Source organism: Leopardus geoffroyi, chromosome E1, assembly GCF_018350155.1.
Source record: "Leopardus geoffroyi isolate Oge1 chromosome E1, O.geoffroyi_Oge1_pat1.0, whole genome shotgun sequence".
Classification (NCBI taxonomy): domain Eukaryota; kingdom Metazoa; phylum Chordata; class Mammalia; order Carnivora; family Felidae; genus Leopardus; species Leopardus geoffroyi.
Window position 1 is genome coordinate 43,648,813 of NC_059330.1, and position 15,747 is coordinate 43,664,559.

The 15,747-nt window shown below is 37.4% G+C and overlaps 1 protein-coding gene across 1 annotated transcript in view; it reads right to left on the bottom strand.

The window, feature by feature from the left end:
• LOC123602928 overlaps positions 1 to 15,747 on the bottom strand; it is a 111,420-nt gene that overhangs the window by 88,200 nt on the left and 7,473 nt on the right. Inside the window, exons 4-6 of the mRNA XM_045487245.1 lie at positions 15,216 to 15,269; positions 13,445 to 13,549; positions 3,903 to 3,956 (exon numbers count right to left, since the gene is read on the bottom strand). Of these exons, the coding sequence (XP_045343201.1) occupies positions 3,903 to 3,956; positions 13,445 to 13,549; positions 15,216 to 15,269 (213 nt within the window). The remainder of the gene's footprint in view (positions 1 to 3,902; positions 3,957 to 13,444; positions 13,550 to 15,215; positions 15,270 to 15,747) is intronic.

Sequence of the window (15,747 nt, forward strand, 5' to 3'; positions counted from 1 at the left end):
CTTGGGTATATATCCAAAGTAAACAAAATCACTGTCTTGAAGAGATAACTGCATCTTCACATCCATTATAGCATAATTTATAATAGCAAAGACATGGAAAAAACCTAAGCATCCATTGATGGAGGAATACATAAAGAAAATGTGGGGTATATACACAATGGGATATGAGGGTATATATGGGGTATATATACAATGGGAATGAGTTTTGGAAGCGTGCGGGTGTTTAGGAATTTGTCCATTTCTTCTAGGTTGTCCAGTTTGTTGGCATATAATTTTTCATAGTATTCCCTGATAATTGCTTGTATCTCTGAGGGATTGGTTGTAATAATTCCATTTTCATTCATGATTTTATCTATTTGGGTCATCTCCCTTTTCTTTTTGAGAAGCCTGGCTAGAGGTTTATCGATTTTGTTTATTTTTTCAAAAAACCAACTCTTGGTTTCGTTGATCTGCTCTACAGTTTTTTTAGATTCTATATTGTTTATTTCTGCTCTGCTCTTTATTATTTCTCTTCTTCTGCTGGGTTTAGGCTGCCTTTGCTGTTCTGCTTCTATTTCCTTTAGGTGTGCTGTTAGATTTTGTATTTGGGATTTTTCTTGTTTCTTGAGATAGGCCTGGATTGCAATGTATTTTCCTCTCAGGACTGCCTTCGCTGCGTCCCAAAGTGTTTGGATTGTTGTATTTTCATTTTCGTTTGTTTCTGTATATTTTTAAATTTCTTCTCTAATTGCCTGGTTGACCCACTCATTCTTTAGTAGGGTGTTCTTTAACCTCCATGCTTTTGGAGGTTTTCCAGACTTTTTCCTGTGGTTGATTTCAAGCTTCATAGCATTGTGGTCTGAAAGTATGCATGGTATGATCTCAATTCTTGTATACTTATGAAGGGCTGTTTTGTGACCCAGTATGTGATCTATCTTGGAGAATGTTCCATGTGCACTCGAGAAGAAAGTATATTCTGTTGCTTTGGGATGCAGAGTTCTAAATATATCTGTCAAGTCCATCTGATCCAATGTATCATTCGGGACCCTTGTTTTTTTATTGACCGTGTGTCTAGATGATCTATCCATTTCTGTAAGTGGAGTGTTAAAGTCCCCTGCAATTACCACATTCTTATCAATAAGGTTGCTTATGTTTGTGAGTAATTGTTTTATATATTTGGGGGCTCCTGTATTTGGTGCATAGACATTTATAATTGTTAGCTCTTCCTGATGGATAGACCCTGTAATTATTATATAATGCCCTTCTTCATCTCTTGTTACAGCCTTTAATTTAAAGTCTAGTTTGTCTGATATAAGTATGGCTATTCCAGCTTTCTTTTGACTTCCAGTAGCATGATAAATAGTTCTCCATCCCCTCACTCTCAATCTGAAGGTGTCCTCAGGTCTAAAATGAGTCTCTTGTAGACAGCAAATAGATGGGTCTTGGTTTTTTTTTTATCCATTCTGATACCCTATGTCTTTTGGTTGGCGCATTTAGTCCATTTACATTCAGTGTTATTATAGAAAGATATGGGTGTAGAGTCATTGTGATGTCTGTAGGTTTCATGCTTGTAGCGATGTCTCTGGTACTTTGTCTCACAGGATCCCCCTTAGGATCTCTTGTAGGGCTGGTTTAGTGGTGACGAATTCCTTCAGGTTTTGTTTGTTTGGGAAGACCTTTATCTCTCCTTCTAATCTAAATGACAGACTTGCTGGATAAAAGATTCTCGGCTGCATATTTTTCCTGTTCATCACATTGAAGATCTCCTGCCATTCCTTTCTGGCCTGCCAAGTTTCAGTAGAGAGATCGGTATGAGTCTTATAGGTCTCCCTCTATATGTTAGAGCACGTTTATCCCTCGCTGCTTTCAGAATTTTCTCTTTATCCTTGTATTTTGCCAGTTTCACTATGATATGTCATGCAGAAGATCGATTCAAATTATGTCTGAAGGGAGTTCTCTGTGCCTCTTGGATTTCTATGCCTTTTTCCTTCCCCAGATCAGGGAAGTTCTCATCTATGATTTCTTCAAGTACACCTTCAGCACCTTTCCCTCTCTCTTCCTCCTCTGGAGTACCAATTATGCGTAGATTATTTCTCTTTAGTGCATCACTTAGTTCTCTAATTTTCCCCTCATACTCCTGGATTTTTTTATCTTTTTCTCAGCTTCTTCTTTTTCCATAATTTTATCTTCTAGTTCACCTATTCTCCCCTCTGCCTCTTCAATCTGAAGTGTGGTCATTTCCATTTTATTTTGCAGCTCATTTATCGCATTTTTTAGCTCCTCCTGACTATTCCTTAGTCCCTTGATCTCTGTAGCAATAGATTCTCTGCTGTCCTCTGTACTGTTTTCAAGCCCAGTGATTAATTTTATGATTATTATTGTAAATTCACTTTGTGTTATATTGTTTAAATCCTTTTTGATCAGTTCGTTAGCTGTCGTTATTTCCTGGAGATTCTTTTGAGGGGAATTCTTCCGTTTGGTCATTTTGGATTGTTCCTGAAGTGGTGTGGAACTGCAGGGCACTTCCCCTGTGCTGTCTTGAATAACTCGCATTGGTGGGCGGGGCCGCAGTCCGCCCTGATGTCTGCCCCTAGTCCACCTCTGGGGCCACAGTCAGACTGGTGTGTGCCTTCTCTTCCCCTCTCCTAGGGGCGGGATTCACTGTGGGGTGGCGTGGCCCGTCTGGGCTACTTGCACACTGCCAGGCTTGTGATGCTGGGGATCTGGCGTATTAGCTGGGGTAGATAGGCAAGGTGCATGGGGGCGGGAGGGGCAGGCTCAGCTCGCTTCTCCTTTGGTGATCCACTTTGGGAGGGCCCCTGCGGCAGCTTGAGGGAGTCAGGCTCGCTGCCGGAGGTGTGGGTCCGTAGAAGCACAGCATTGGGTGTTTGCGTGGTGCAAGCAAGTTCCCTGGCAGGAACTGGTTCCCTTTGGGATTTTGGCTGGGGGGTGGGCAAGGGAGATGGCGCTGGCGAGTGGCTTTCTTCCCCGCCAAACTGAGCTCTGTCCTCCCGGGGCTCAGCAACTCTCCCTCCCATTGTCCTCCAGCCCTCGCGTTCTCTGAGCAGAGCTGTTAGCTTACAACCTTCCAGATGTCAAGTCCCGCCTGCTGTCGGAACACACTCCGTCCGGCCCCTCTGCTTCTGCAAGCCAGACTCGGGGGCTCTGCTTGGCCGGCGGGCTGCCCCTCGGCACTGACTCCCCCCTGACAGTCCGTAGCACGCACTGCCTCTCTGCCCTTCCTACCCTCTTCCGTGGGCCTCTCGTCAGCGCTTGGCTCCAGAGACTCCATTCTGCTAGTCTTCTGGCAGTTTTCTGGGTTATTTAGGCAGGTGTAGGTGGAATCTAAGTGATCAGCAGGACGCGGTGAGCCCAGCATCCTCCTACGCCACCATCTTGCTCTCCGTCCTAACTCTACTATTCACTGATTTAATACAGAATATTTTTCCCCAACATAGAAGAGGTGTCATATATTAATGTCAAATTAAAAAAAAAAAGAATTTGCTACCAAGACACAGAATTGAAATTATTTATTTTTATTTATTATTTTGAAAGAGAAAGAGAGACAGAGAGAGAGAGAGAATGAGTGAGTGAGAGGCAGAGATAAAGAGAGGGACAGAAATCCCAAGCAGGCTCCATGTTTTCAGGGCAGAGCCCCATGTGGTGCTTGATATCATGAACCTCAGACCATGACCCGAGGCAAAATCAAAAGTCAGCTGCTTAACCAACTGAGCCACCCAGCCACCCCAGAATTTAAATTTTATTACTAACATGCAGAGATTTAAAAGTCTAACTCTAAGAAATTAGATAAAAAACGATCTATCAAATGAAGGATAAAATGGTAGAATAAGCAAAGAAATAAAAGTCTTTGAAATATAATTTTGAGTAAAACTTATATTCTTAGATTTATATTAACTTCTCACCTGTAAGAGTTTTCACTCCATCCATCAATTTATCAAGATCAACCTCCTCATTATCTATAAAAAAAGGTAAAGATAAAAATAATAAAATGATGCAGACTCAGAAAAACAGAGTATGAAAACCTTATATTGTGAAAGTCCACTTCTTTTCATTGTGCTCTATGTCAATCCTCAACTTATAAATCCAGTTCTTCAGAAATTCTATGATAGAAGACGTGCCCTATTCCCTATCAGAGGTGAGCCAACTATCGTCCATTGGCCAAATCCAGCCCACTGCCACGTATCTTTTTATTTGTTCACCACCTATTTTTATATGGCCCATGAGCTAAGAATCATTTTTACATTTTCAAATGATTGTAAAACCCAAAAGGATATTATTTGTGACACATAAAACTTACACAAATTTAAAATTTTAGTGTCCATAAATAAAATTTTATTGGAACACAGCCACACTAATTTGTTTACACATTGTTTACAGCTGCTTTTGTACTACAACAACATTATTGAGAAGTATGACAGAGATCACATCATCCACAAAGCCTGAAGTATTTATTATTTGCCCTTTATAGAAACATTGCTGACCCTGCCCTAGAAGATAGAGTCCACTCAGAGGCAATTTATACTCCTGAATTGTTTAGACTCACCCTACTTTATAAACTTGGAAGAAACTATTATTGATGTTGGCCATGTTCTATGACCCTGCTCAATTATGGTATATCCATAAGGCCTACCTATCATTGTATAATAAAAGGAAAAATGAAGTAATCTTTCATATATTCCCAATATAATTTTTTTAAAAAGTCTTTTCAATTACTATGATAATCATGGAATGGCTAGTGACATATGACTGGTGTATTTTTGAAGCAATTGTTAAAAAACTTCATTCATCTCATTATAGGCAAATTTCCCTTTTTTTTTCTTATTTTCCACTACTTTTATTTACTTAGTCATCATACATTAGTTACTGACAAGTGGTCAAGAAGTTCCTAAGAAGAGGTATGGTATTTAACAGGATCACAAAGATTGCCACTGAAACTGCTAGGTTGCCTCGTCACGTTTCCACAGATTTTGATGGTAATGAGACAATGAGCCCAAATGGATTAAGATAGTTTATTACTTATACCCAAGAAGTAAGATCAGCATGGTGTTGGATCTCTGCCACTTTAGTCCCAGAGTACAACACAGAACCAGCTGGACAGTGGACTGGTGGGACATATGATGAGTTGTTCTGCTGCTGGAGAGCTCACTCAAATGGTACCCAACAAGTTTTATAGACTTATACAGAAATCTGCAGCTGTATCCTAAGGGAGAGAGGAGGATAGTTGTGTTCAACTGAAACTAGGGAGATGAATGAGAAATGACCTTGTGACCGTCTCCTGTAGATAGGGAAACAGATGGAGACACTGCTTGGTGGCAGCTCTTCACAAGGCTGTCTACTTCTCCTTGTTCCAGGAGGAATTGTGACGCTTTCAAGAAAGACTTTGGTAAGATTATGGTCAAGATATATTTATGTGGCCTAGGTGGAGATGTGCAAAGTTGTTAGAGAAGAACCATTTCCCTCAAATTACATATCTAATATTTGAAATATGCTAGGTCTTAAGGGTACAAAGATAATTAAAGTACACTTTCTACTTTCAAGGACTTCAGAGTTTAGAAAAACTGGTATGCTGAGTAAAAAAAATTCAGAGATAGTGTACTTTTATGGAAGACTCTGATCAAATTGCCTGAAATTTTCCTATATACACCACATAGTAATTTTCCTTTTCCATAAGTAACAAGTTAAATTAGGAGATTATTATCTATTCTTGTCGAGCCAAGTATTTTATTTATTTATATATATATTTTTAATATAATTTACTGTCAAATTGGCTTACATACAACACTCAATACTCATCCCAACAAGTGCCCTCCTCAATGCCCATCACCCTCTTTCCCCTCTCCCCCACCCTCCATCAACCCTCAGTTTGTTCTCTGTATTTAAGTATCTCTTGTGGTTTGCCTCCCTCCCTCTCTGTTTGTAACTATTTCTTTTTTTTCCCCCTTCCCATCTCCCATGGTCTTCTGTTAAGTTTCTCAAGATCCACATGAGTAAAAACATATAATATCTGTCTTTCTCTGACTTACTTATTTCACTTAGCATAATACCTTCCGGTTCCATCCACGTTGCTGCAAATGGCATGATTTTATTCTTTCTCATTGCCAAGTAGTATTCCATTGTATATATAAACCATATTTGCTCTATCCATTCATCAGTTGATGGACATTTTGGCTCTTTCTATAATTTGGCTATTGTTGAAAGTGCTGCTATAAATATTGGGGTACATGAGCCCCTATGCATCAGCACTCCTGTATCCCTTGGGTAAATTCCTAGCAGTGCTATTGCTGGGTCATAGGATAGTTCTATTTTTAGTTTTCTGAGGAACCTCCACACTGTTTTCCAGAGCAGCTCTACCAGTTTGCATTCCCACCAACAGTGCAAGAGGGTTCCCATTTCTTCACATCCTGGCCAGCATCTATAATCACCTGATTTGTTCATTTTAGCCACTCTGACCACTCTGATCACTTGGTGTGATGTGGTATCTCAGCGTGAGTGTGGCTTTGATTTGTATTTCCCTGATGATGAGTGATATTGAGCATCGTTTCATGTGTCCGTTGGCCATCTGGATGTCTTCTTTGGAAAAGTGTCTATTCATGTCTTCTGCCCATTTCTTCACTGGATTATTTGTTTTTCAGATGTGGAGTTTGTGAGTTCTTTATAGATTTTGGATACTAGCCCTTTATGTCATTTGCAAATGTCTTCTCCCGTTCCGTTCCATAGGTTGCCTTTTAGTTTTGTTGATTGTTTCCTTTGTAGTGCAGAAGCTTTTTATCTTGATGAGGTCCCAATAGTTCATTTTTGCTTTTAATTTCCTTGCCTTTGGAGAGGTGTCGAGCAAGAAATTGCTGTGGCTGAGGTCAAAGAGGTTGTTGCCTTTAAGCAAAGTATTTTAAATATACATATGTCCTATTGTAAAAGATAGATTACAAACTGTAAGAAGAATATGAAAATCATCTAGGCCTGGAAATCTGCTAACTTGCTTTTTTTCCCTTATCATTTAGAATATTTATTTTATATCATTGAATGATGTTTAGAGTTAAACCGATTTTTAAAATATCACTCTTATGCAGGGGCGCCTGGGTGGCTCATTTGGTTGAGCATCCGACTTCAGCTCAGGTCAAGATCTCGCAGTCTGTGAGGTCAAGCCCCCCACCTTGGGCTCTATGCTGACAGCTCAGAGCCTGGAGCCTGCTTCAGATTCTGTGTCTCCCTCTCTCTCTGCCCCTTCCCTGCTTGTAGTCTCTCTCTCTCTCTCAAAAATAAATAAGAAACATTTAAAAAAATTTAAAAATTAAAAAAAATTAAAATGTCATGCTTATGCAAACATAAAAATATGTGAGATAAACTTGCAATTACTATAATTTCATATTTAGAATCTAATTCTTTTAAATTGCTGTTCAGCTCTTCAACTCAGAATCACTGGTGTCTGCTTTTGTCTCCAAAATTTTGTCCAATGTGCTATCAACAGCACTGGTGACACAGCATTTCTTAGATGAGGGCTCCACTAGAGTTTTTTATTTAAAGCTAACAAGAAATTAAAAATGTTTCTTGAGAGTAGTTGACACATAAGGCTACATTGGTTTTAGGTGTACAACGCAGTCATCTGATAGGTTTTTATACGTGATGCCACAGCACCACAGGTCTAGCTACCATCTGTCACCATACAACGCTATTACAATATCATTGATTATATTCCTTATACGGTGTCTTTTATTCCCATGACTTATTCATTCCATTACTGGAAGCCTGTATCTCCTACTCCTCTGCATCCATTTTGCTAATACTCACATCCCCACCCCTCCGGCAATCAGTTTGTTCTCTGTATTTACAGGTCTGATTGGTTTTTTGTTCATTTATTGACTTTTTTTTAGATTCTACGTGTGAGTGAATTGATATATTTGTCTTTCTCTGACTTACTTCACTTAGCATAATACCCTCTAGGTCCATCTGTGTTGTCCCAAATGGCAAGATTTCATCTTTCTTGACGAATATGGCTGAGTAATATTCCAGTGTGTGTGTCTTCTTTGTCCATTCATCTATTGATAGGCACTTAGGATGCTTCCATATTGTGGCTATTATAAATAATGCTGCAATAAACATAGAGTGCATCTATCTTTTTGAATTAGTATTTTTGTTTTCTTTGGGTAAATACTCAGTAGTGGAATTACTGGATTATATGGTATTTCTAGTTTTAATTTCTTGAGGAACCTCCATACTGTTTTCCATAGTGGCTGTACCAATTTACATTCCCATCAGTAGTGCACAAGAGTTCTTTTCCTCTACATCTTCACCAACAATTGTTACCCTCACCAACACTTATTATTCTCATTGTTTTGATTTTAGCCAGTCTGACAGGTCTGAGTTGATATCTCATTGTGGTTTTTATTTGCACTTCTCTGATAATGAGTGATACTGAGCATCTTTTCATGTGTCTTTTGGCCATCTGTATGACTTCTTTGGAAAAGTATCTATTCAGATCCTATGCTCATTTCAAAAATCAGATTTTTTTTTTGGTGTTGAGTTGTATAAGTTCTTTATATTTTTTGGATATTAACCCCTTATTGGATATATCATTTGCAAATATCTTCTCCCATTCAGTAGGTTGCCTTTTTGTTTTGTTGATAGTTTCCACCACTGTGCAAAAAGGCTTTTATTTTGAGGTAGTCCCAATAGTTTACTTTTGCTTTTGTTTCCCTTGTGTTAGAAGACATATCTAGAAAAATGTTGCTACAGCTGATATCAAAGAGATTACTGCTTGTGTTCTCTTCTAGGACTTTTATGGTTTCAGGTCTCACATTTAGGTTTTTAATACATTTTGAATTTATTTTTGTGTATGGTATTAAAGAGTGGTCCAGTTTCATTATTTTATATGTAGCTGTCTAGTTTTCCGGACAAATGGTCCAACAATACCATTTGTTGAAGAAACTGTCTATTCTCTATTGTATATTCTTGCCTCTTTTGTCATAGATTAATTGACCATATCATCACGGGTTTATTTCTGGGCTCTCTATTCTGTTCCTTTGATCCATGTGTCTATTTTTATGCCAGCACCATACTGTTTTGATTAGTATGGCTTTGAAGTAGATCTTGAAATATTGAATTGTGACATCTCCAACTTTGTTTTTCTTTCTCAAGATTACTTTGGCTATTTGGGGTCTTTTGCAGTTCCAAACAAATTTTAGGATTATTTTTTCTAGTTTTGTAGAACGTGCTTTTGGTAAATTGCACTGAATTGTAGGTTGCTTTGGATAGTATAGACATTTTAACAATATTTGTTCTTCCAATCCCTAAGCATGGAATATCTTTCTATTTGTTTGTTGTGTCATCTTCAAATTCTTTCACCAATGTGTTATAGTTTTCAGAGCACAGATTCTTTTTTCCCTCTTTGGTTAAATTTATTCCTATTTCATTCTTTTTGGTGCAATTAAAGTTAACAAGAAATTTTGACAAATTGATGTCTGATGTCCATCCTCATTGCTTGGAACTTTATTTTACCTTTGTGAGGGATTTGGCAGTTTCTTTTGCCTTCACTTACACTATATGGTGTATCATAGGCAATTCTTTTGTGTATGCATCATTAACAACAGGTAGTATAGATTTTCTACTTGTGGGTTTCTTTCTTTCTTAGGTCCAAAAAGCATTTTGTTGTAGCTTTGCAATAAAATTTTGAAAAACAGAATTGTGGTCTTTCCTCCAATGGTGAGATGTTTTCTTCACTAATAATAAATTTATACTTTGCCACTGTTTCCATGCTTTTCCTGTATACACAACTTTCCCTTCAATTCTTAATGACAATGCAATTTTTTTGGAGAAGTTTTTAAACAGCAATTAAACTCAACACATGGGGTACCAACAATACACAACTTAAAGTGGTAATGTGCCACAGTGATAGGCTAAAACCAAATTCACAAATGCAGACTCAATGACAAGAATGTAATAACTCTACTATGTGATTGGTAACAATTAGAAGATGCATCCTGATTCACATGCTAAAATGTGAAAGTATTATTTACATATATATATATTTTAATTTTTTTAATTTTAAAGAATATATATTTTTTAAATAATGAAATATGAGGCTGATTCTGATTCTGCCACGGCCGTACCAGCTCTCTACAATCTATTTTTCCTGATGATTAGACTAAAAGTCTAAAGAAAACACAAAAAGCAACAACACTAGACTGTAGAAGAGAACCAAAACTTGCAGAAGTGACTGGCAAGGGGAGTGAGCCTTCTGTTTTGGTTTTCTCTTTTCCCTAATGGCTTTGTCCTGGGGGTGGGGCCCCCATCACAGAACTGCAAGGCAGAGCAGGAATCTAAGACTGATTAAAAACTCCATCTCTTTGACCACGGAAACCTGGAAAAGAGGCCCCTTCAGGTTGGAAAATATGGGGTAATTCCAGAGAGGAGAGAACAATGGAGAAAGGGATCCCCTAATTCTGTGTATGAATCTGTAAAAGTCTTGGGCTCACTTTTGAGTTGGGCATGCATGAGACAGATACAAAGAAAGCATTCTTGCAACGGCTTTGAGAACTGAATTAAGATTTAAACCAGGGCCCAAGTCTCAGACTAACCTAAGTGGCACATGCAGACAGACCCACAGCAGTAAAACAAAGCTTTGTAGAATGAACTGAGACTGGAACCATCCAGAGAAATGGAAGATGGAATTTGTGTTCTGAATCTCAGAGTTGATTACCTGCTAAAACAAAACCCACCAGCATTGTTCAATGAATTTTAAAAGGACCCAGAGTCTACACAACAAAATAGTTGACAAAGTTGAGGATACAATTCAGAATTATTTAACATACAAAAAGTTAGGAAAATGAGATCAATTATCAAGTGAAAAGGCAATCAACACATGCCAATCCTTGGATGACTCAAGTGTTCGAATTATCAAAAAAAAAAAAAAAAAAAAAAAGGCTCTAAAACAAATATTTTGGTCACAGAATCCCTTTACACTGTTAAAAGTTTTTGGAGACTCCAAAGAGCGTCTGATTATCTTGTATGCTAAATCGTAAAACAAGTGTTAATAAAATTCAAAGGACTGAAATCATGCAAAGTATGCTCGCTGACCACAACAGAGTTAAATTAGAAATGAACAACCAAAGGAAATCCGAGAAATTCAAATATTTTGAAATCAAACAACACATTCATTTCAAAGTAATCCATGAGTCAAAGAAGAAATTACAAGAGAAATTAGAATGTATTTTTATCTGAATAAAAATTAAATACATGAGACACAGTGAAGGTGGCGCTTAAAGTAAAATTTATAGCCTTAAATAACTATGTTAGAGAAGAAGAGAGATCTCAAATCCATAATTAAGTCTTTATCTTCATCTAGGAAAGTAAGAGCAAGCCAAACCAAAGACAAGCAGAAGGAAGAAAATAATGAAGATTAGAGAGGATATGAGAACAATGACAGAGAAACTCAAAGCAACCAAACATTTAGTCTTCGAAAACATCATCAAAATTGACTAGCCAAGAAAAAAACAGAGAGGACATGAAAGGGAGGGCCTATGCCGGCCTACTCCATCTTGTTCTGTGTCCTTCACCTAGACCACGCCTCCTCCCCTGGAGTAACCTCCCGCTCACCCGTTCAAACTTCCTGATCAAAACACGCCCAGCGACCTGCGTAACAGGACTCAGACCCTCCCCCAGCCAATCGGCCGAGGCCACGACCCTTCCCCAGCCAATCGGCTGAGGCCACAGCCATTACCTCACTAACTGCCCCTAGACCCTTATAAAACCTTTGTGCTTTTGAAACTCGCTATCTCTCCCTGGTATCTCACCGCTGCCTTGGTGCAGGTAGGGGATTGAGCTGGAGCTAGCTCGAATAAAGGCTCTTTTGCTTTTGCATAGGACTCGGCTCCCTAGTGGTCTTTGGGGATCACGAATTCTGGGCATAACAGACACAGATGACTACAATTAGTAATGAAAGAAAGGATTAACCCATTGAACTTAACAGTAATTTAAAGGCTAAAGAGGGAATACTGTGAACAACTTTATGCCAGAAATTAACAACTTACATGAAATAGATTCCAAAATGGACACAAGCTGCCAAAATGGAATAAAAAAGAAACAGAAAACCTGAATAGTGTTGCAACACACAAGAAAATTAAGCATTGGAAATTTTCTCAGAGAGAAGGGACTATGTCCAGAATGCTTCTTTGGTAAATTATTACAAATAATTAAAGAAATAATATCAGTCCTACATAAATTATTTCAGAAAACAGAAGTGGGAAAAAACACCAATTCATTCTATGAGGCTAGTGCTACCTTAATACGAAAGCTAGACAAAGACATCACAAGACAAACTCCAGTGGTGATGCCTTGTAATGATACTGGGAAGGGATGAGTTTTAGTAGAAAAATCAAGAGCTCAGACTAAGACAAGTTAAGTTACAAGTTATTTGAGCTATCCAAGTGGAGATTGCAAATAGGTAGTAAATAAACCAAATAGAGATCCAAGGAGTGTTTTAGGTTAGGAATATCTATCAGTGATTCATTACCATACAGATAGAATTCAGAGCTCAAAAAGTAGGTAAGATCACTTAGAGAACCCATCAGAGCCTTGAGTTATTTCAACGTTTTGAAAGAAGGTACAGAAAAGTAGAAGAGGGGAAGATAAGATGGGGAGAAAAAAACCCCAACTAGTTTTATGATCAGGTTTACATAGAAATGGATCATTCTGCCCACTGTGTGTAGAGTGGATTTAAAAGTAACAAAATTATAGGCAGAGAGAGAGAGTTATCTAGCAGTCTAAGAAGAGATAAAAAGAAATAGAAATAAGGGTAGTGATACAGGGCTAAAGAGTAGGAATGGATTTTAAAAATATTTAGGAGTTTAAATAGGCAGCAGCAAGTAATTAAGTGGATAGAGATTTCTGGCAGGGTCAGTGAGGCAGAAAAAAGGATGATCAGTTTAAAAAGATATGGAATATATTAGATTACAAATTTTATCCTTGAACAGCTATTTGGGGTGGACTAAATAGAAATGTCTCAGAAGATTTAGAATAAAATAGTTTGAAGACTGGGGAGAAGACTGGAAAGAATATAACTGATGGTTCAAACAGATGGTTAAAAGTAGGGGTTCATAAAATCACTCAGGGAGAACACAGAAAACAAAAAAGTAAATGGTTCAGATTGGAAGAACTAAGAAATGAAGCGTTAGCCAGCGTATGATCACTTTTAAATTTAATCCGTAGAAGTTTTATTCTACATTCTGACTATTCCTCAGATAAACATTCTGGCTTCTCTGGTTTCTGTATGAAAACATGTTGATAACTTTAAATTTTAAAAATGAGGCAGGATTTCTTTTTACTTTAGAACGGGTTCTACTCTAAGATACATTTCCTTTCAGCATCAAATAATCCTAATTTCAAAAATTCTCATATGCACATTCACAGGCAAAGCTCTGCACAAACGCAGAGAAATAACCACAGTGCTTACCGTTAACTGGTAGGTTATCTGTTAGACTTTGAAGCTCCTCTCCTGTGAGCACGATTCCCATGTTTTCTAGAACAGTATTGACTTTACTTCTTTCAACCTTCCCTCCTTAGGAAAGAGACATAAAGAATGACAAAAAATATTAAAATATGAAAGAACATTAAATACTAGAAATCTATCAGTGCTCTGTTACTATTATATTGAAAATGTTTTTACTATTAATATGAAAAAACTAGGAATAAGGAAAAATAGAATCCTTTTCAGTACTATTAATATTGCTTTGAAACATGAGTACCAAACTCTATTTTAACATCGTGTTAAAGAGCCTTAAGCTTTGCCTTGATGAAACTATGGACAAGAAATAATTTATGAAGGGATTTTGCAACTTAAGCTAAAGACAACTAATTGAATTTGCGGTAGAGAAGGATTTTGAAAAAAAACTCTCAGTTGCCAAAAAACTTGTACTGCTTTCCACTGGAACTTGACAATTACTTTACGCCTGGTTTATCCATACTGTGAAAACAGTTTATGAACACCGATTTTTTGGTGAATATTTTAAGATAGAAAACTATTTGTATTAGTTAAAAAGAATAGATAATTATCTTGTAAACTACCTAGCATGGTAGTTTACAGAGGGCTTTAGTTAAAATGTTAAAAATTTAATTAAAAATGTTCTGAAGCTGAAGCAGGAGCTGAGGCTCAGAGTGCATGGAAAGGAAAATTTATTATTAAAATTGTAAAACAGGAGGCCTAGAGACTAGAAAAACTAGATAGATAGGGAAAGAGAACTACAGGGAGGCCGACAAGTATCTGGCTATCATTGTCTCATTTTTAAGGTGACGATTTAGTTGATAAAGACACATAGCAAGATGCTATCAAATGGGCGGCGTGGTGGACAACTTCCACATTAAATTAAAAAATAATCCTGGGGGCGCCTGGGTGGCGCAGTCGGTTAAGCGTCCGACTTCAGCCAGGTCACGATCTCGCGGTCCGTGAGTTCGAGCCCCGCGTCAGGCTCTGGGCTGATGGCTCAGAGCCTGGAGCCTGTTTCCACTTCTGTGTCTCCCTCTCTCTCTGCCCCTCCCCCATTCATGCTCTGTCTCTCTCTGTCCCAAAAATAAATAAACGTTGAAAAAAAAAAATTAAAAAAAAAATAATAATAATCCTGCTCCCACTCTTCTGGAGGGCCTAGGAATGCGAAGAGGCACTCTTCTTTAGACAGGTGACTCCTCTCAATAGGTACCAAGTGGCAGAGCTTTTAAGTCATTTCTTCATTCTCTTTATGTTCTTCTCTTCTTCTGGACTAAGCACTAGGAGGGAAAGCAAAACCAAAACAAATCCTAGGCACAAGTTGGTACCTTTGCCTACATTTTTTTTTTTTTTTTGTCTTAACTGAATCTCACTAAAAACACATTCTTTTTAGAGGAATTATAATGAACATTAATTTATGATTTGGATTCTATCAGAAACAATGTCCAATATTTCTAACAATAGAAACTATTTTTATTTTCTTTGCTTAACTAATTTTCAGACTACCTATCATTCTCTTCATGTTTTGTTTTATCTACCTAGAATTCAATTTACACTTTCAAGATTAAGTTATGAAAAATACAAGAAAATGTGGGACCTACAAAGATTTAAAAAAACTCATCACAAAATACCTCTTTTAAAATAAAGAAACTACATTTAAAAATCAGTTCATAAAAGGATGGCTTGGGTAAAGCTCTAATGATATAAATTAAAATGTTAAATCTCAAACTGCTCATTAACTCACCTTTGAAAGACTTCAGACCATCCAACAATCTATTTTGATAGATCTTCCCAGAAGCTACAATGCAAATCACACTCTATGTCAGACAAAGCATTATATAGATGCTCAGAAACATAATACATATACTTCAGAATTTCAGGGAGAGTTTTCATTTACTGAGTAAATATGTTCTTATTCATCCTCGAATAACAACAAAAAAATGAGACGGGATACAATAGTGACAATTATGCCATTCTAAACCCCTGACAGAACAGTTGACAGTCTCTCTATGCTGGTTTCTTTATCCTTTGATTTCTCTTGTCCAATTCTTCTAAAATTCTCTCCCCTAATCACATTCCTTCATTTTTTTTCTTATAGCTTTGTCATTGGCTAGAGGGCATGACATGACAGCATTTATTTTGCCCCTGGTGGCCTGGGTTATATAGACAGATAGAGATATATAGATTGATAGATATAACTTAAAATCTGCCTTTTCTAATTACTTTAAATATATATTTTTTTAAATGCTAAAAGAGAAATTAAAAAAAATTAAGTT